The sequence below is a fragment of the Microcebus murinus genome, chromosome 6 (assembly GCF_040939455.1).
Source record: "Microcebus murinus isolate Inina chromosome 6, M.murinus_Inina_mat1.0, whole genome shotgun sequence".
In the NCBI taxonomy this organism is placed as follows: domain Eukaryota; kingdom Metazoa; phylum Chordata; class Mammalia; order Primates; family Cheirogaleidae; genus Microcebus; species Microcebus murinus.
Genome location: NC_134109.1, coordinates 36,917,548 through 36,939,889, shown reverse-complemented (window position 1 = coordinate 36,939,889; position 22,342 = coordinate 36,917,548). Strand labels below are relative to the sequence as shown.

Genomic DNA, 22,342 nt, shown 5'->3' with positions numbered 1-22,342 from the left:
TGGGTTCGCTATTGAAAAACACACATTTAAAAGCTCACTTAAGTGGCTGTGGCCACATTATCAAGCTGAACCCATGTTGATCTGAGTAGATTAGAAAAATAGCATCTGGGGAGGGAGTGCTTTTAAACAAGTGCTTTCCAAAGAATGAGCTACCGAGAAGCACTTTGCATACATGTAGCCTATGAACCTGAAGACAAATAAAAGTCAGTACCATGTTGATAACTCCAAGCAGCAGACTATAGAATGTGGCTGGCATAAGTTAGAGATATGGTTATACAAGGTTGTGTTATGCAATGTAGCTTTCATTTCCGTCATGGCTAATGAGAGGAAGAATCAAAAAATATCTTTACATTGCATTTGCACATTTTTTAATCAACTAGTGGGAAAACTCACACTTTTCTTCATATTTTATTTACGTTTTCCAAAAAGAGATTCAATATTCTTTTTTGGAAATTTAAATTTGCTTTTTCCATTCACCAAGAGAATTCTATGACTCCTGCATTCAATCTGTTCAATCTCGGTTTAGTTTCAAGTTGGGATTTTGTTTCATTTCCAGACACATGCAGAGTGGTTGGTATCCCTGTATTACTTCTCACTTCCGGGCGCGATCGCTCGGCAGTCAGCCTGCCGGGTACATCAAACTGGCTACTTGGCACTCTCTATCCACCTTTTAGGTACATGAAACTGAATCCATACAGCATCTCCTTCTGCAACCCAGGCTCAAAATCCTAATGAACCAGTTGAGCACAGGAATATTTAATTAAAAAAAACTTTTAAAAAATAAATGCTAAGTCCTTATTTAATTATTTGCTGCGCTTCCTAGACTATAAAATATGCAGGTGGATTAATATTCTTTGTTTGCAGGGGTTTATTAACATTTCAAAGACAGATAAAAGCAGAGAGGTTTCTCACAAAGAAATTGCTTCCACAATTCTGTACTCTGAAACATGGTGGTTCAAACCAAAGAAAAGAAGACAATAACCTAATAAGAAAAGGGTCCAGCATCCTTTTCCTTCAAAAGCTTGGTATTCTAGGGCCTAATATGGCTCAATGGGAGCCTGCTGAGTGTCCTAGTGGCACCAGTCATATTCATCTCTGTTGAGAAATTTGGACTTGGCTCAGACCATCTGCTGTCACTGCAGCCCAAGGTTACCTTTCATTTGGAAATCAGGCTGTCAACTCGGTTTAGAATATACACAGGCGAGGCATATGCTTCTCCTTGCTGCCTCAGGAGACTTTGGCATGGAGAAATGTTAAGCCTCCTGATTGAAGCTGTGTTTATAAACTCTGTTCTCTTCTCTTCTCCCCTAGTTACTGTGACAGTGGGTGGCAAGCAACACTTGCTCGGACTGTATGACACCGCAGGACAGGTACATTTTTATTATCTTGATTCATTAAGGGGTGGGGAGGTGTAGGGGGAAGAATGATCTATTTGTCTCGGCATGTGAGGACTAACAGCACAGATATTACCCATTCTGATCATTTGGGGCCAATTTATTATCCACCTAAATGACAACTAAAAGCATATTCTTGATATTTTAAAAATACTTATTACTGCAAACACCTATTTTGTTGTCTTATTCAAGGTATTTATAGGTGTAAATAGTGATCCACTCATTGACCGATGACCATCAATAACCAAAATAACATTTGACCAAGAGTTTCAATTTCCTTCTACAGACACCTATTTCAGATCCAGGATTCATGGGTCAATTTCATAAATTTTAGTCCCACCTCCCACTTTTTTCTTGTTATTTTCTTTGCCCACCTTTTATTTAAGCTGTGAAAAGGTCCAAATAGAAATTGTTGAGGGGGAGGGGAGGAGGTAAGAAGAAGATGGATTAAGTGTTGGAGGGAAGAAAAGCCAGGATCCTAGATGTTTTCCAAAATTGAGGGTCAACCCCTGAACAACTGGAGGTTGACTCTAAATTCTCTGGGATTCTTGAAATATTGTCAGAACCATTTCAAGTTGAAGAACTTGGCCAACCAATAATCTAAGGCAATGGACTAGAACCCTCAACACTTAATCAGTTAACACATTCTCTACTGGGGTGAAAATACCACCTTATCTGTCTTTCCTAGCTCCCCGCAGGTTGCTGTAAAAAGTTTCTAATGTTACAAGTTCATGGATTGGTGGAGGGGAAGTGGTTAAGCAATTTTGTGGCTGTGGCCCAATTTCTTGGATAGCGCTTTTGTTACCATATGTCTTGAGTCATTTATTTAGATCAGAATCAGCGGGTTGTTCAGTCTGTCCAAATTCATACATCTTAAGTCCTTTGGAGTGAACATTTACCATGCTATTTCCCACCGTGAGTTTCCTGGTAATCGTTATTTGTAGTTACGCTCTTGTCTAGGCCTTTTTTCACAATTATCCAGAGATATGTTATTTTGCTCAACTTGAAAGCTCTTTACTAGAAAATAAATAAATGGAATCCTCTTTGGGGATTTCTGTGCACATCTGCCAGGACCACTGTATAGCTGCGTGTGGAACATCAAAGACTGGTGTCGGGCAGGCTAGGAAGGGGGACCTGGAATATCTAGCATCCTACTCAAGGCTCCTAAAAAGCATCCAGTTTCCCCTCACTGGCAGATGGCTATTTGATAAGCTACCGTCAGAAACTGGGGAGTGAAGGACATCTCCCACATCCATAGCAAGACCAGGAAAGGGTGCCCCTCTCACCCCTACTCCATACCCAAAAGGAAAAATCAGTTTGGCTCCTCTGAGCTAGGGTACAAGGACCTCAGTACACACTGCTCACACCCTCCAACAAAGAGCATTCCAGCATTTGAAGTACAATGCTTTGGGGGCTAAAGTTGCCTTCTCTACCTTCAAGCTCACAATCATTGGGGTGTCCCCATACATCAGGAACTCACAGCCTGGAAGAGAGGAGCTTAGACCTCCCCCATAGTCAAATTTTATGAATATAATCCAGTTTGAAAAGTTCAATACAGCAATGATTATTTTATGATTATGAAACCTCTCTGTGTTTCTCCTGCCTTCTAAAAAAGCTGCCCATGCCCCCATTCGGTTCCCCCTTCCTCTGCACGATCCACGACAATTGCTGGCTCCTGTGCACTGATCACCCAGGGACAAGCTCCACAGGCCTCTATTTAATTTCAAATCCAATAAAACTGTTTATTTTTTTATTTTAGCATATTATGGAGGTACAAGTGTTAAGGTTACTTATATTGCCCATGCCCCCTCCCCCCTCGAGTAAGAGCTTCAAGCATGTCCATCCCCCAAATGTTGCACATCAATAAAACTGTTTAAAAGCTCTTGTAGAGTTTAATTATTCTTTCCCACTGCTCTGCCCCTTTTTTAAAATTTTTAAATAATACTAGTATAAGAGTTGATGCTAATACGCAGTGTAAAAATATCTTTAAACTCCAAATCAAAGCAAGCAGAATGGCCCAACCTCTGACAGAGACATGACGAATACTGACAAAATCTTACAACAAATGGGTTATAGATATTTCTTCAACTAACTTTCACTTTAATGCTTTCCACTCAGCGGTGAACAAAGTCCATAAAGCAGCATAAAGCATGGGGAAAAGGAATCAGAATGTATTTTAAGGTTTCTTCTAGGCCTAAAATTCTATGATTAGGATCTTTAAAGGATAACTTTAAGAAAGCCTGATAGAACTGGAGTAATTAGGCAAAAAGATCTGGGGCTAGACCCACGGGAGACCTTTCAGCAGTAAAAGATTGTTAAATATTGAAATGTATTACATTAAGGGTAACCTGTAATTCAATTCCTAGAACAGTGATTCTCAGACTTGAGCATACACTGGATTCACCTGTAGGGTTTGTTAAAACTCAGTCAGTGGGCTGGCCCCAGCCCCAGAATTTCTGATTCTGCAAGTCTGAGGTCAGGCCCAAGAATTTGCATTTCTGACAGGTTTTCTGGTGATGCTGCTGCTGGTCTGTACACCATACTTTGAGGACCACTGTTCTAGAACACTGCCACTCCAAGTGGGGTCCACGGACCAGCAGCAGCATTGGCATCACCAGGGGGCGTGTTCGAAATGCAGAACCTCAGGCCCCACCCCCAGCCTGCTGAACTTGACAGTTCATGTTAAGAAGATCCCCAGGTGGCTCATGTGCACATTCAATGTTGAAAGTCACTACTCTGGAAGTGTTTGGTGGTTGGAGCAGTGTTCCCAAAGTTAGGGGGATGGAATGGAAAATAAACAGTCCCCAAATTGATTCCCATGTTTTTACAATTCAGCCAATTGTAACAAACTTAATTTAGAAGCACTGTCCCAGAATTTCCACTCCCAGTCCAAGATGGGATAACCTACTCCTCCACAGCTATATTCTAGCTGCTGAGGTCACATGGGTATGGAACATTTATAACTAGTTCAAAAATACTCATCTGGCCAGTTACTAAGAAGGAAAGAGAGAGGAACTCAAACCCGAGTAATTAATCCCTCAACCACAAAAAGGAAACAAGTCTGTGAATCTGGCTAGAGAGTTTCATCTTGCTTAAATAATCAGATTTTCATACACGAATACACCAAACAGCAGTGCCCTCATCTTTGTCTTGAGCTAACCATAGGTCAGAGTTGACAAAGGCAATCTCAATAATTAAGTATGTTCTCCAAGGCACAAGCGATAGGAACTCATTCTCTCTGCCCTCAACAGAACCATGCAACCCTGTCCCCTCTACTGTGAGGCACCTAGTCTGCCTTGGGCCTGGCTGCTGCCCCACCAGCCCCGGCCTGAGACGCTCCTGCCCCTCCCATTATTCAGCCAAGCATTTGCCAAAGACGGTTCATAACCAAGTCACGTCGTGCACATACACTGTCAACATGTGGCAGCTGCTATTAAACATTAGCTCCCTCCCCAAATCCCCAAAACATGAACATTTGGACTTTGGTGGAGTCCTCTGAAGAGAGAGTCTTCAGAACTCTGGCCCCTCTGTTAGGTAGGAGTCCAACCACCAGGTTAGGCAATGAAGTGAGGAATTTTTCTCAGGGTGACTACATGTGACTCCTCAGATCACACGAGGCCAACCAGTCCTGAAAGCCAAATCCGCTTAGCTTGTGCCAACTCATCCTGTACGCCACATGTCCCTGTAGGGTGTTACTGAAAGTCTCTCTTAAAGGGATTTCTAGAGCTCAGGTCTTTGACTCAGCTACGAAAGAGCCCCAGAACTGACTTTTTCATGACATCCTTGCAGGCCAGTTTGTTCAGAGAGTGACATGAGAGAACGAGTGGGCAGCAGAGTGCTGGGGTGGGGATCCTGCAGCCAACCCTGGGCATCCACCAGCTGAGGCCCCCTGGACTGGGAGAGGGGTCTTTCCCGGGTCATGGCTCAGAGCCAGGCGTCCTCCCTTCCCACTGCCAGCCATCTACGACGGGGCCAGCCACGGTACTAAGACGTCTTACCTCCTTCTCCCAGTGGGCAAAGCCCTGCTCAGATAGTAGCCCTCGGGCCAAACTTCAGGGTGGACACACCTCAAAGACAACATTTGCACAAATGACCGTCAGCAGCACTGCTGGGAGGAATGAGCATCTCCTGGTGTCGGGAGCCAGGTGCAACCCGCTAGTCAGCCTGCCCAGGACCTGGTTTCTTAGGAGGTTAGACCCATGAGTTCCCCATAGAACTGGGGGCTGTCACTGAGAAACCACAGCCCACAGCAGCTCAAATATTGACGGTCACCGTGGGAGTGTGGAAGCAAAGCCCTGAGCCGAGTCCCTCACTCACCAGGGCTGCAGGCTGCACATCGTTACCGGGCACTGATTGCTGAAGCCTCGATTTCCCCGAGGGCTGAAGAAGCATACACCAGGCAGGGAGGCAGTGCAGCTGCGGCTCATTAATGGCAACCCAAGGTCGACTTGGAAGGACACACGCAGGCCTTCCTCTCTGCTACTGGCTGACCCAGTGGGGCCATCTGGAGCACAGGATCTGGCATCAACCCTCCATGGAAAGTTTGCCTAAAACTCAGAACAAATGTTTTCCCCTAATCAGCAACTCAACCTTTCTTGATCACATGCATCTTAATGTGTTGTTTTTTTTCAGGAGCATGCAATTTGGAGGATTAGGGAGAAATGTGCCTGTGTGATAAGTTATTGGTAAAAGTCACCTCAGGACACAAGCTTACTTCTCCCCAAACTACAAAAAACAGAGCTGTAGGAATGTTGAAAGATGCAATCAGAGTTTGCAAACATTTGGGTTTCATTACTACTCAGCTCAGAAAAAGTTAATTTCAGTTTCAGCCCTTGTATTCCATGAGGGTAGAGAAACTGTTCCAGGACTGGCAGCTGTTGCTGACATGGGGTAAAGGATGGACCTTTCACTGGATCACTAACTTACTACGTTCAGAACAGTGTTCTAAGTGGTCTACAAACTTTAGCACATTTTCTTCTTGTAACAGCCCTATGAGGCCAGCACTATCAACTTCATTTTACAGTTAAGGAAACTGAGGCAGGGAGCACTTACCCAAGATCACACCATAGTCACGGCCAGCATGGGGACTGGAGCCCAGAGATTTTGTACGTACAGCCCATTCTCTTAAGCACTATACATTTCCAAACCAAGCCTGACTTATGGGAGAATATGAAAACAAGACTTGTACTGAAAAATATGGTATGTCACCAAACCCAGGAAGACTTGGAAGCAGAATTCCATTTCCAATTTAATTTAATTGGGGGGTGGTGCTCAATGCCATTCTCCTTGCTACTCAAGATGTGGTCCTGGACTAGCAGCATCCACATCACCAGGAAACTTGTTAGAAATGCAAATTCTCAGGCTTCACTGCAGACCTGCTTCTGAATAAGAATGAGCACTTTACCAAGGTCCCCAGGTGACTCAAATGTATATAAAGTGTAACAAGTTCTGGTCTAATGGTTTCACTTGCCTGCCACCTGTATCATCATGATGCAGTTGTTCCCAAACATATTTAGGACCCAGGTGTTTGACTCATTTGATGCTGAGACTTTCTCTGAACTTGTCCTTTTAAATAATTCTCCCTAGTCCCCCCAGAGCATGAGATCTGCCTTCAGGGTGAGGTTGATGGAAAGCACTCAATAGCATTTCTTGCCTGAATCTCTCCTACCCCCACTCCAAAGCCCCACTCTAGCCACTCTTTTAGATCAGAACATTGTCTTTTTAAGAAGCACACAAGCACTGTCTTCCATTCTCAATTTCAACATTAGAAGGGGCCTGAAATACCAGCTAGACCATGTATCCACTCCTCATAGCCCCTTCACATCATCTCAACATAAGATCATTCAGCCTAGAGTCAGAGCACGCTCCACTGCAAAAGCTGTTTAAGTTATCAGCCAGTACAAATTCAAATCCCCCACACATACCCCTTCCAGGCCCCAGGCCCAAGGGGACAGTTCCTTTTATTAACCCAGACCCCCCTGCCATGTTTCATGGCTGCAGCCAATGGTGAGCCCCCAACACTCCAGGCATGGGCTTTCTTAAAAGGTATTTTTGCTCTGTTCAACCTGGTTAAATTATTCAATCTATCTCCAGGCGTCCTCAAACTACGGCCCGAGGGCCACATGCCACCGGCCTGGGACATTTATCCGGCCCGCTGGGTGTTTTTGCCGCTGCTGCCTGTCCTGCTTAGCAGCCAACTTGTCCCAGGCCCACAGTGCACACTCTCCAACAGCCTGAGGGACAGTGAGCTGGCCCCCTGTTTAAAAAGTTTGAGGACCCCTGACTAGACTTTGATTTCTTAAACTATAAATTGGCTGGGAAGAGAAGGAAGTAGAGTAGCTTGTGGTTCTGGAGTTGAGCTGATCAGAATCACTTGGAGGGCAGCGCCTGCCCCGAGCCCGCGCTTCAGGAGAGCTGCAGAGAACACGCATCTCTAATGAGCTCCCGGGTGATGCCATGACGCTGGCGCAGGGACCATGCTTTGGAAGCCACTGCACCGACTGATCGCTAAGGCCTCTTCCAAACTTGACATTGTATTTTTCCCATTCAGATAAACAGTCCACATTATTCTATTATCAGATTAGCTAACAACGAGCAAGAGAAACTCCTGTCTCACTTCTACATAGATCTGATTGTCTCAAGTGTTTTCATTTTCTTTCCCCAAATAGATTGCCAATTCTTGTTCACCTTGTATAGTTCATACAACATCCTTAACAGTGCCATACATTCAGTAGGTGCTAAATCCTTTTAAATGGAGTTACACAGCAGGACTAAGGTTTCTACAGAAGACAGATCCAGAATACCGAGGGTAGGGCGAACCCCAGTGACTGATGCCACATACGAAATCCCTGACAAGAGGGAAAATAGAAACACAGAACCTCTCACACACCTGCAGTCAGACCGGCAGCCCATGGTCTTGCTAATTTTTCCATAATGTAAACAGAAATTCTTTGATGGCCACTGGGTAAAGAATCAAATAAACATAATCTTTTCAGACTACCAGACTACTACTATTTGTTCCTACCTTATCTACTACGTGTGACATTTCTCCAGACTGGGTTTCGTTGTGGTTTTTGGCTTTGAGGTTTTAAATATACAGTGTCTGCTGCCATCTGGTGGTAATATCTAGCAAATGCAGGCCATCAAATAGTAACACACCCCGTAATCTAAACAGTTCTTAGATTCCTGGGTACTTGAGTTTTTAAGAAAGTGCTTAAGCTGTCACTTAAAATATCCTAGCTGTGGCAAATAGCATGGTCACAATTAAGAGCTACAGCTGGATTAGGACTAAATGGCCTGTCCTGGTATTTACTATCTCTGTGGCATTGATCCTTTATAGAACTTCTCTAAACCTTAACTTCATCTTCTGTGAAATGTGGACGTAGACAGTACTGTCTTTCCAGTGCCTCTGTCAGGATTCGATAAGAATTGCATGTAAATGCTTGAAACATGCCTGACGTTTAGTAATAAGCCCTTGGACACACTTTCACTTCATTAACTAGTAAATGACTAAGGGATAGATCAATGCATGCCCACGAACCAGAGAAGACCACGCTTACCATCCTAAGGGACTTCCTTCCAGCCACAGTGGTGACGGTGATGTAAATCAGTTACTCTCAATTCCAAGCCCACGCCAGACCAACACAATCAGAATTCCCAGATACGAAGGCACACTCTCCAGAGATTCTGATTTAATTGGTCCCAGAGTAGGGAGTCGGGCAGGACAGGCAGTTGATTAGCAGGCCATCAGAATGTTGTATGAGCTCCACAGGTGATTCCAATGAAAGCCACTGCAGTAAATGGCCCACAGAAAAGCCATGTGTTCATTTGCACGTCGCTGTGGATTCCATTTCTTCCAGCCAGTCAACAGCATTTATTGAATATTTGCTGTGGAAAGAGTACACGTAGGGAATGAGGAAAAAGTCAACAGGATCCCTGCTCCATTTATAACAATCCAGAAGGGAGGACGCAGTGGCAGAGGGCAGGTGTCACAAATAGCTGTAGATTATAGCCTGGGAAGCAGATTTCTTGGCTCTTGAGTCTTATAGCTGCTCTTTGAAGGAACATTCCAGAGAGAAAGGAGAGAGGTGGAGAGGCCATGGGAGGGAAAGAAGATTTGGTTATCAGGGCCAGCTGTATAAAGAGGGGAGAGGGTAGTGCCGAGAGATGAGCTATCCCTTCTTCACTGCCTCCCCCCTACACACACACACACACACACACACACACACACACACACACATACACAGAGGCACAACTCGGCTGAGATGCAACCAGTAGGCCTGGGCCAACATGCAGTATAACCAATGCTTATTCAGCTATGCACCCGGCTCCCAATTATTTGCTTTGATAGAAATGTGGTAAATGAACCACAATAGTGTTTTTTTAGTTTTCTAGTCTACTTTTTAGGATTCTACTTTTCAGTATCCTTGCCATCTTACATTACTTTTGCTTAGGTACCAAAAACCTTTGCTTAAGTTTTAATAGTAGTAGTGGCAGTAACAGTAGCAACCATGGACGGTGAGCCCGGTGTTCTGGGTAGAGTAGCTAACAGATGGATCAGTGCATGCCCACCAACCAGAGATGACCACACTTAACATTCTAAGAGACTTCCCTATAGTCACATGTGTATACATATATGTGCACACATGTGTACTCACTTCCTATAAGATCAGTAGAAAGATAGAAGGGTTGATATTAATATTAAAAATATATCCATGACATATGAAGTTTCAAAAAAGTAGCATAATAATATGAACTATATAATCAATTCATGTTTTTAAGCTAAACTTGCATATATTATATCCATAAATAAATATAAAATGTTTGGAAGGACAATATTAAGCAGTAGCTTCCTCCAGAGAGAGGAAAAACAATTAGAGATCACATTAGGGGTGAAAACAAACGTTCACTTCTACTCTGTGTACCTCTGTAATGTTTGCATTTTTGCAATGAGCACATATGTGTTTCATAATTTTTTGAAATGTTAGGAAGAGCAGTCATAGCCCTAATAAATGATATATTGCCTATCTATATGAACACATGTATGTGACAATTGTGAACATGTAAGTTTGGTTGCACATACAGTATATGCACAAATGTAGTGTGTGTATATATGAATTATGTGTGGTATGCATGGACACATATATCATGTGGTAGTGAAGTATGTATAAATGAGTTGTATGCATATGCACACACATACACAAAGATACTTTTGGCTTGTGTGTTACTAAATTCTATGAAATATTGCTATTGAAGTAGCAGATTTTACCTTGGAGCCTCCTAAAATATTTGACATGCTTTGAGTAGCTTAACAGACGGATCAATGCAAGCCCCGCAACCAGAGATGACTGGTATCTCTGGAGAGGTATCTGCTGACATTTTCCCAAAGTGGATATGATGCAGTATCTCACTTTGTACTTATCAACTCCCACTAAAACAGCAGATACATAAATATCTTACGTAACCATACACTCTTCAACTAGAACATATTCTGACCTGAAAAGTCTCTGGGAAGAAAATAATCTGGCATTTTATTTATTTGACCACACTGTGGCCTTTAGGTAAACTTAGAAACAAATTCCAAATTCTTTACTCTAAACCCTCACCCAACATATTTCTTCAAATAGCCTGATGTCAGATTGGGCAGCGACTCTTTGTTCTGTGTGTGTGTTAGCTTACTCTAAATTAAATTTGGATGTAACTTCCAATATCCTCTTCCTTCCAGTATCTAATCCCCCTCTTATAGGATTTCTGTGCCTTGGCCAATGGTCCACTAATTTAAATATAGTGTATTCAATACAAAACTATTCTAATATAACAGAAGAATTTCAATAATCCTTATTGAATTATGAATTTTAATTGGGTGAACTTTTGAATACATAGGAGCAGAGGTAGAACAGTCGTTACCAGGAGTGGGGAGGGGCAGGAAATAGGGAAACGCTGGGCGAGAGTACAGTTGCCGTTACATAGGATGAGTGAGTCTAGAGGCCTGCCATACAGCAGGATGACTGTAGTTAACAATGCTGTATTCTATACTGGAAATTTGCTGAGAGCGTAGACTTCCGGTGCTCTCACCATAAAAATTTTTTTTAAAAGGAGCTATGTGAGGAGAAGGATATGTTACTTTGCTTGACTGTAGTATATATATCAAAACATCATGTTGTACCTTAAATATATACAATAAAAAATAAAAATAAACAAATGGGTGAACTTTGTGGTATGTAAAGTACATCTCAATAAAGCTATTAAAATTTTTTTCAAGTTCATCTTAAGAGGGGGCAATATGTAATCTCCATCCACAACAAAAAAGGTGTTTTCCTGACTGGTAGCCCTTTTATTTCTGGTCTGTAGAGAAACACCAGATTCCAGAGCAGGGGAGGAGCCAGATCCCAGTGGACTCGCACCTGCAATCTCACCCCGGAGCCACAAGGAGCCCCCCTCCTCCACACACCTTACCCAGGCTGTACAAACTCTTATCTGCTCTTCCCACAGGAGGACTACAACCAGCTGAGGCCGCTCTCCTACCCCAACACGGATGTGTTTTTGATCTGCTTCTCTGTCGTAAATCCTGCCTCTTACCACAATGTCCAGGAGGAATGGGTCCCCGAACTCAAAGACTGCATGCCTCACGTGCCTTACGTCCTCATAGGGACCCAGGTTAAAATGTGGGCGATGGCAGGGCGGGGTGGGCTTCAAAAAAGGAAAACCCTTTAGGTACCTCACGAACATCTTATATTGCCAAATACTATGGTGAAGTACCCCAGACAGATCAATCCTATGGACAGAAGTTCTGAAGGTGTGCATGATCATCTAGCCCACAGTTTAAAAGATAATGGAGCTATATAATAGGAAGCAAGAAGTTTCAATATGGCCTATAAAAATTAATCTCTCAACTTTTTTTTTAAATAGCAAAGTGGATGAGTGTAGTGGTACAGACCTGTATGTATGGTCCCAACTATTTGAGAACCTGAGGATCCCTAGAGCACACAAGTTCAAGTCTAGCCTGGACAAGACAGTGAGACTCCATCTTGAAAAAAAGATAGAAAAGAAAAAGAAAGAGAGAGAGAGAAAGAGAGAGAGAGAGAGAGAAGAAAGAAGGAAGGAAGGAAGGAAGGAAGGAAGGAAGGAAGGAAGGAAGGAAGGAAGGAAGGAAGGAAGGAAGGAAGGAAGGAAGGAAGGAAGGAAGGAAGAAGAAGAAAGAAAGAAAGAAAGAAAGAAAGAAAGAAAGAAAGAAAGAAAGAAAGAAAGAAAGAAAGAAAGAAAGAAAGAAAGAAAGAGAGAGAACAAAGTGGGCCAAGCATGGTGGCTCACATCTGTAATTCTAGCACTCTGGTAGGCTGAGGCGGGAGGATTACTCAAGGTCAGGAGTTCAAAACCAGCCTAAGCAAGAGAGAGACCCAGTCTCTACTAAAAATAGAAAGAAATTAATTGACCAACTAAAAAGATATAGAAAAAATTAGCCGGGCATGGTGGCGCATGCCTGTAGTCCCAGCTACTTGAGAGGCTGAGGCAGGAGGATCATTTGAGCCCAGAAGTTTGAGGTTGCTGTGAGCTGTGCTGACGCCAAGGCACTCTAGCTCGGGCAACAGAATGAGATTCTGTCTCAAAAAAAGAGAAAAGAACAAAGTGATTTTTTTTTTAAATAGACACCCTTCTCCAGGCCTGACTCAGAGTAATGAGGTGAGGATGTCAATTGCACCCATTATCTAACATCTTTTATATCTGAAATCCACAGTTGTTTTAAAATCACAAAATAGGTATAAGTGTCAAAATGACCCCAGCAACCAGAACGAGCATATGATGACAAGAACTCCTTAATAACACTTCTGGGGAAGGAAGACTCCAGAAGAAATTACTGTTCTCTATTCCCTTTAAAGCCCTCAGTCTTCCAGATCTTAGACAAGAAGTTAAAACAAGTATACCAGATAAACAAACCCATGATTGTAAAAGACTTTATAGTACTTTGAAAGCCAACAAAGTCCCATAGTTTGGATTTCCAACAATAAGGCAATTGCACCAATGTATCAAAGATTGTTCTTATGTTTTAGAGTTTTAAATGGGTCTTGTTCTCAGTTATTGTAAAATCCAAACTACTATCCCAAAGACAAAAGAATGTAATGATACTGGAGGGCTGTATTGTTATCCGTTTCATATAATGTTTCTATTTTTAATTTACGGTCTGTTTGACAAAGAAAAAATTTTTTTAAACATAAAGGAAAGAAAAATAGTTCCTAAAAAGATGTGGACAGATACACATATATGTATTTATTTAAACAAAGTAGAAGAATTCACATATCTATAAATCAGAGCATACTTTTGCTTTGAATGGTATTTGTTTGTGTAAATGAACTCTTTTGACTTAAATTCCAAATGATAATGTTTGCCCATAATGATGGAGGCTGAATCCCTGCTCCTCAATGAGTGCCAGGACATTCAGTCACCTTTGTGAATGATTTGAGCCGATTTTATAACAGATGGGCACTAAATTGAACAGTTAAGCCAAAACACACAGATTAGTAGAGTTGGGCAATGTCCTTGTCAATGGAACCCTAACATATAGATAGACTCGTCTTTCTTTAAGACAGCCCCTGTGTGCCCACGTTCACCCCGATTTGTATAGACATGTGTTCATGAACCCAGGGAGATATTAAAGCACCCAAAATATTTAATTATCAAACCTAATCCAGATATATATGCTCTCTTCAAAATAATTCCTACCTTTGAAAAGATTGATGTCTATTCCTTGACAAACACTTTGAAAATTTCTCTTTGCTAAGAACTTGGTGAGGTCCTCAGAAAAAAGAAAAATTTAAATTAAAACAAAGAAAGGAAGAAAATTTCTCTTTGGGACTTGCCTTCCAGAGCTTGCAACACTTTGTTAGAATATCCTCACAGGTAGCAAATCTTCATCCCTTTGAAGATGAAGATTTTATTTGGAAAAGGAAAAAAAAAAAAAAAGATGAATTCAGAGCTAGGAAATAAACTATTAAATAATGAGTAATATAATTTGGGATCAAATAAGGCATCATATAAAGTAATAAGACTGGTTATTTTGTATGCCTCATTTCTAAGAGGAATTTAGAAATGAATAGAAAATTTCAAAAGCACCTGAGATGGCAATAGCATCCCTGGAGTGAGTCTTCGGCTCCCAGGGTAACTGCTTTGAAGGGGAAAATGAAAGGAAAGCCTGGTGTATACATGTACAAAGACATCACTGTACATTTTTAGACATAACATGGGTGGGTATGTGTGCTTCCTTAAAATTCAACAACTTCAAAGATGTTAATGGGAAAAAAGACTCTATTCTCTCACAGTTTAAAATATCTGGTAAGGCCTGAAAAAATAAATGAGTTTGTCATGTGTGTGTTTTTTGCCAGATTGATCTCCGTGATGACCCCAAAACTTTGGCCCGTCTGCTGTATATGAAGGAGAAACCTCTCACGTACGAGCACGGGGTGAAGCTTGCAAAAGCGGTACAGTCCGATTTGAATTTAATTTTAAATGTGTGCTGAGAGAACAGCTTGTTGTACGCTTTGGAATGGGCGCCCAACGTAGGGTTTTGTTTTAAAGTGCAATGTGTCTCTCTCTGCTCTCTGCCCCCTCCTCTGCTCTCTGCCCCCTCCTCTGCTCTCTGCCCCCTCCTCTGCTCTCTGCCCCCTCCTCTGCTCTCTGCCCCCTCCTCTGCTCTCTGCCCCCTCCTCTGCTCTCTGCCCCCTCCTCTGCTCTGGTTGGGCTGGAAGGGCCATCCGCCTTCTTGGCAGCCAGAATTGTCTGGTTTTCATTAAGAAAGAAACTTGGTGAATTGAAACAGCTAAAGGCATTTATCATTTGATTTAGCAACCTCTGCAACATCTACTTGCCATATTTATTGTGAATAAAGGGGGTCATTAGAGGCGTATTTGTAAATCTCACTACTTATTATCCATGTAACTCATTTCAATGACCCCATAAAAGGCATTTTGTGATTTGCTTGAGAGAGACTTAGATTAGCATCTGGCCTGGTTATATTTGCTCAATATTTCTCGCCATATAATGAATAGCCGCTTAGAGAGCCTGGATTGTGTCACAAACAGCATCTGGAGAAATAACATACACCAAAAAGTAACTTTGCTCAAGAGCTGGAACTGATTTTGTGGACTTTTTTTTTTTTTTAATTGAAACAGGGTCTTGCTCTGTTGCCCAGGCTAGAATATGATCATAGCTCATTGCAACCTCAAACTCCTGGGCTCAAGTAATTCTCCTGCCTCAGCCTCCCAGATAGCTGGGACGACAGGCACATGCCACCATGTCCAGCTAATTTTTCTATTTTCTGTAAAGACAAGGTCTCACTATGTTGCTCAGGCTGGCCTCAAACCCCTGGCCTCAAGCAATCCTCCTACCTCAACTTCCTATAAGCCACTGCACCCAGCCCTTCCTTCACTCTTTATAGCTTAACATGAATAGTTATTTTATTAGGGAAATACTTTAGAAAGTATTTTCCTGATACCAAATCTTTGCCTCACCATAACCACCAATGTGTGTGCAAAACAGCCACAGTTTTAGCCATAGTCCTAAAATGGACACAAGAGAATAGAAGTACTTTATGCCAGAGGAGGCTTATAAATCACATTTCCATAACTTGAATCTGATTCCTCATTGATTTAGTCACAAATCCATTGACCCAGGCCAGAGGTTTTTAAAATGTCCATTTTCTTTCTAAGGAACTAACCCAGCAAAATGCATGCCCCAGGCAGAGTTAGAAGTCACCTTCTTTAAGCCAGTCAAGAATATATAAACTACGAGTTCTTCATTTATAAAAACATATGCATTTCTCTTACTAAAACTTGCTTATAAAACCAGGTACAGTGTCTCATGCCTGTAATCCCAACACTCAGAGGCCCGGGTGGGAGGATCACTTGAGGCCAGGAGTTTGAGACCAGCCTGGGTAGCATAACAAAACCCCATCTTTACAAAAAATAAAAATAATTAGCCAGGCATGGTGGCCCATGTAGTCCCAGCTACATGGGAGGTTGAGGAAGGAGGATCACTTGAGCCCAGAAGTTTGAGGATACAGTGAGCTATAATTGAGCCACTGCACTCCAGTCTGGGCAACAGAGCCAGACCCCATCTCCATAAAGTAAAATAAAAAGTAAACTTGCTTATAGGCACCAAAACTAAGTATGATACACTTAACTTAAAATGAGTTAAATAAGATTATGTTTTTTATAGGTGCCATGCATAAGAACTTCTCATGGATACTTGATTGAGATACTGAACTCTTCCTACTTCTGTGCACAGTAACATCAATACTAATTAGTATCAGACATTCACGGAGTTCTTAGGATGCTAAACATTTGACAGCCTCAGGATAACCCTCTTAAGCAGATAGTGTTGGTCATCCTTACAGATGAGGAAACAGAGTCTTAGGAGACAAGCACGTTTGGTTCACGGACCTCGTAATAACAAAGTCAAAAACCCTAATCCACCTCCATGGACATCACCACCACCAACACCTGACCGCTGTGCAAACTAGCCCTTCTCCAGCCGCGTAGTTTTCCTCTGGTAAAATGGGCACATGTCTATAGGTTAGTCCACCTTCTCCTCGCATGCTTTCATTAAGATACATAAATAAGTAGCTCCATAAACAATTGTATGTGATTCCCAGCTACACACCTTCACAACCGGGAGGTCCCCACTGGCCAGCACCAGCTTTTTTCTGAGTCTTGTTTTCTGTGTCCCTTGCTTCTAAGCCTGTCTCCCACCTGCATGTGGTCAGCTTCCTAGCCTCACTTCTCACTTGGGAAGTTGTTTTTTCCCTCCGCAAAGAAGTCATTCCGAAGCTTCCCATCTCATTTCATACTTATTTTAGGAACAATGTCTGAGTTCACCACGTTATTGCCTTTTGCCAGTTTCTCCTAGCAACTGCCCCCAGATACAGAGAGAAACATGTTTAGCTTACAAAATCCAATTTAGAAGAAAATCAAGCAAGATTTTAACTTGTTTTTATCACAATTCCTGTAATTATAGAGATGCTTTAAGTTTCTCTACTCTCTGACTTTTCTGTCAAGTAGTTTATAATAACAACTAGCATTTATAGAGTGTTTATAACGTGCTAGGCTAGGTGCCAAGCGCTTTGCATGCTGTGTCTTAATTAATCCTCACAGCAACCCCCTGAGATGTGTATATGATTATCTTTACTTTCCTAGAGGAAACTGAGGCTCAGAGAGGTGAAGGTCACACTGCTAGGAAGTGGCAGAGCTAGGATACAAACTGCTTTAACCACCCCCGCTTTACCTCCCTCCTATAATGAAAAGAAACCCTTAGGTTTGGGGCTTTTTGTATATGCTAAAGACTCGTATTTTAATGTGCAAATTCTCCCCATCACTTAAAGGCTTTGCAAGTTCAGATTTTTCACATCTTTGTCCAATACTTTTCAATTTCCAAAGCATTGTTTAATCTACTTTCTTTTTGGTCTCAAAAGGCATTTTATTTTTAAAGGACATTTTCATATCACACATATTTACAATTTTTTATACTTCAAAGTCAACCACATTTACATAAATATTTTGTATTAATTTATAATAAATATTCATTGTTATCCCTTTACTTGTTTTATCCTCCCTTTTCTTTCCATTATTGTATTTTTTAATCCTCAGCCTACTTTTCCCATTCTTTACACATCTGTAAATGTCCATATTCTTGCTAGATTTATTTGATGGTAGTTGATTAAACACCTAATGTGTGCCAGGTGCTATGCTGGATGTTATACTTTAGCTCTAAGATTATATTAATAATTCTTTGTGCATTCTCTTTCTCAGTTCCAAAATCTAAACATGATCTTGTAAGTTCAGACTTCCTAAGGTATTTTTGGATACAATGCTTTAGCATTTTTCTTTTTTCACTATTTGGCCTCTTCCTGCCCTCTGCTGCTATCTTCTCAACGCTGTGCCTTTTGTTGTTGTTGTCACTCTTTAACTTAGCACTTGCTAAGTTTCCTGCTGGGCTTTTAAGATGCACAGATGGGATTTAAAGCAGTAAAATTGCTGCAAAAATCCTGTAATCAATGTTCAGTCATGTTAATCCACTGGAGTCTTTAATACCCTCCTCCTGACTGAAAGAGTCACCGGTACCTGTTTTGTGTGCTGGTCATTTCCTTTTCTCCCATGGTCATTGAATGTCAGTCACATCACTGCTGGCATCTGGGTTACAAAGACCTATGGGCCAGAAGAGGGGGGAGACAGGTAGACAAAAGCATGCCACCCAAATGAGCACAGGAATAGGCATCTGGGCAACGTACCAATGTATCAGAGGGGAGCAGAGACTAACACATTCAGGGAAGGAGGACTGAGATTTCTTGAAGTAGTTGACACCTGAGTCAGGTTTGAAGGCCAAGGATGAGCTTGCACGTGGAGAAAGTTAGGGGACTGGGGGCAAAGATCCCTGACAGGGAGACCAGTACATGCAAAGACATCCTTTAAGGCATGGAGAGCAAACTGCACACTGATAGGCCACAAATGTTTTTACCCACAAATGTTTTGCTCAATCTACACAGGCATTTTTAATGTCATTTAGTGGCCAACATTGAACACTTTAGAAACTTTGCATAAATATACATATTTCTGGCTTCTAAAAAAAATTCAGACTGTCTAGCCACTCGAGGTCAGCATCTCCTCATCAAGTGAAAGATTGAAAGTCTTTCAGATGAGCTGTGTGTCCTTCAGTCTGCCGCAGTCCCCACCACTCCACAGTATCCTGTCCTCAAACAGCACAATTCCGCTGCCCGCGCTGGAGTTGGCATCTCTGCCTGACAGGCCTCAGATCAGCAGCAAACCCATCCAGCCCAGACGCGTCTTCCCTCTTTCAGCAATTTCATCATGATGCTGGCTTGTCGAGAGAGAATTCCTCTCACAAGCCATTTGGTTCTTTTTCCTTTTCCTAGCTCACTATTTGCCCTCTCTGAGTACCTCTCCTCATTCTCAAATAAGGAATAAACAACTTCCCCACTACTGGCCATCGCTTCAGATGCCGGCTAACTCTGTTTATTCCACCAACATCTCCTCACTGACAGGAAATGCCCTCCTTTCCCTCCCTTCGCTCATCACCCTCACTACATCCATAGCAGCTTTTCCCATTTGTTCATTCCTTTGCTCTTTCAGCCACGTTTTTTTTTTTTTTTTTTACATTTTCTAGAGACAGAGTGGTTAAACTCTGGTTTAACCTCTGGCAAAGTGGTTAAACCTCGGGTCAGGAGAAAAACAAATTTGAATCTCCGCCATTTTCTCAGTTGTGTCGCCATGGAGAGGTGATTTCAGTTTCATGAGCTGTGAAGTGAGGATGGTGACAGACTTTCCTCATGAGGTTCCTGTGACGATCTAATGAGCTTATGTGCCGCTAGGTCCGACTCCCTAAACTATAGCTGTCATTGAACTTCTGTGCCCTCTCAGCCTTTATTCTCTCTGGTCACTTTCTCTCTTATTCTGTAACATGTCCTGCCACCACTAGGACCACCTGGAAGAAGTACCAGGTTTTCTTCCATATGATCAGTCATTGTGACTTTATTTATTTATTTGTTTTTTAATTTCTTCTTGTCAGAGTCTTATATCTTCTGTACCTCTCTGATAAATTCCCAGCTTTTGAGACAATAAGTTTTAACTATTATAAAATTATCAGAAAATCATTCTCTGGTCAATTTCTACTTTTTTCATGACAAGACGTCATGGGAAATGCATGTTCTATGTTGCTTACATGCGTATCGAAACAAGAATCCTCGAATCCTGAGCTCCCACAGATGGATTCTAAATATTTGGCTGTGTAGGTCATTTTACTCCAAGAAGCAGATGAAGTTGCTGCTAGAAGAAAAGTCATATTTCCTTAAGACAGTTTTCCATTCCACATCTTTGAGAGCACAAATGATGTTTTTTTCACAATTGCTCTAACATGGCTATGGCTTTTCCCTGAACCAGAATGAATTCTTCTCTCAGAGCATTTGACACATGGCAACAATACCTACCTCTTAACTAGGTTCTGTTTCTCACACGTATTCCCCAAATCACACCCATAATCTGTTGGCTACTTTTCCTGGAACTACTAGTACAACATAATGTTATATTAACTCTATTACACAATAATGCCTTTATCTGCTGTTTCATTATCTTCAGAATTGTCTGAATTGGGAGAGACAAGTTAGGGCTCCTCCAGCCCCATCAAAAGGCAAACCCTCACACACAGTCAGCAGCAGTCAGGGGAGAGGGGTGAGTGCACTGCCCACCCTACTGGACCCCAAGTGTGCACGAGCTCAGCCCAGCTCTCCTGGAATTTCTAGAATCAATCAGAGGCTTGCCATTGTCAGTGGGGGTGGGTATTCCAGGTAGAACAGCGCCACAGCACTTTCTAGGTATTCTTTCAGCATGACTGACAAGAGCCATCACATTACAAGCAGTCAAGTCATTCAGATGGCACCTTCATTAGACCAGTGTACTTTTCAAATGTGTTCGAATCAAGCATTGAACACAATCCCAAAATGCAACAGATGACATGTCATGACATTATTAGAAAAATTTCCTCTGCCCTTTCTTCCTCTCTTATATCTGTTTTTAATTTTGTACACACACACATACACACACACACACACGTATATATATAAAAGTTATTTCCTAATCTAAAGGCCAAACCATGGTCAAAAAAAAAGCCATAAAATAGATTTTCAGCATCCAACATCTTTTCTTTTGGTATTTTCCTTTGGTTCATACACTAACCATTCTTGTCAGGGGGAAAAAAGTACATAATATCTGTTAGAGAAGCTAAGAAATAGTTTCTGGGCCAAATCAACTCTATTTCATGCTAACTTTTCATATCTGTGGCCAGTAGCTTATCTAAATATTGGGCATATCTCAAATCAGTAAGCAACCTCATTTCATTAATTGTCACCTTGGCCAGCTTCTTACAGAGCTGAGTGATAAGGGTCACAGTTACTGTCATGGAACATGGAAAAGAACATACATCAAGAGACCCAGATTCTGGGTCTAGTTCTTTCATTTTCGCATTGAATGACCTTATACAATTCATTTTGCCTTTCTGGGGCTATTCCCACTCTTTTCTAAACTAAACCACAAGTTCCTTTAGTCTACACACTGCAAACTGGTTGCTGCCAAATAAATCCCATATCAGTGTCTTGCTTGGCCCACAGAGTATTTTAAAACTTGGTAAATATTAAATAAAAATCCAAATTTCCAACTGCTCTTGAAAAATACAAACACGGGCAATAGTGAACCAACATTCTCACTTAGAAGCTGGGTAAGACTGGCCACTCCAGAGGGGGGATGTACTCTGTGATAGTGCACCACAGTCCCCACCTCTCCCTATTGTCTTGTACTAACCCTGCTTTACTTATTTACATAAGCTTCCAGCCATAATAGGCATATGATTTGACTACCCTGTTTTAGCCATTTATCTGCTGGCTTCCAGCTCACCTCTAGCCAAACTCTTCCAAATTTGCTTTAATTTTTCAAAATTATTCTTATGTTATATAGCAAAAAATAGAATCATTTCTTCAGATGTCCTTAATAGTAAAAGGCCCACATCATATTGTTGGCTCATACTGAGCTTGTGAGCAATTAAAACTCCCAATCACAAGAAGCTGATCTGCCAAATGTGGTCTGTATGGCCTATGAATTTTTTTTCTAATGAAAATCTATGGTTCTAGCCTGAATTTCTATATATCTCATAGGGATTTTGTGATTATCAAATCCACCATAGTATCAAATCACCAAAAGCTTTGAAATAAAGCCCTAGGCAAGTACAAAATACTTTATCGTTTAAATGTCCAGACTATACACTGACAAGGAGGGTATCACTAGCAGTAAATATATTTTGTGATTTTTATTTTTATTTGTTTTAGAGTTTCTTAACTATTTAAAATAGGCCTTTAGGCCGGGCGCGGTGGCTCACGCCTGTAATCCTAGCACTCTGGG

General features: G+C 41.7%; 1 protein-coding gene across 1 annotated transcript in view; it reads left to right on the top strand.

Moving 5' to 3' along the window:
- RHOJ (ras homolog family member J) overlaps positions 1 to 22,342 on the top strand; it is an 84,359-nt gene that overhangs the window by 54,488 nt on the left and 7,529 nt on the right. Inside the window, exons 2-4 of the mRNA XM_020285755.2 lie at positions 1,312 to 1,370; positions 11,886 to 12,050; positions 14,771 to 14,866. Coding sequence (XP_020141344.1) covers positions 1,312 to 1,370; positions 11,886 to 12,050; positions 14,771 to 14,866 — 320 coding nt within the window. The remainder of the gene's footprint in view (positions 1 to 1,311; positions 1,371 to 11,885; positions 12,051 to 14,770; positions 14,867 to 22,342) is intronic.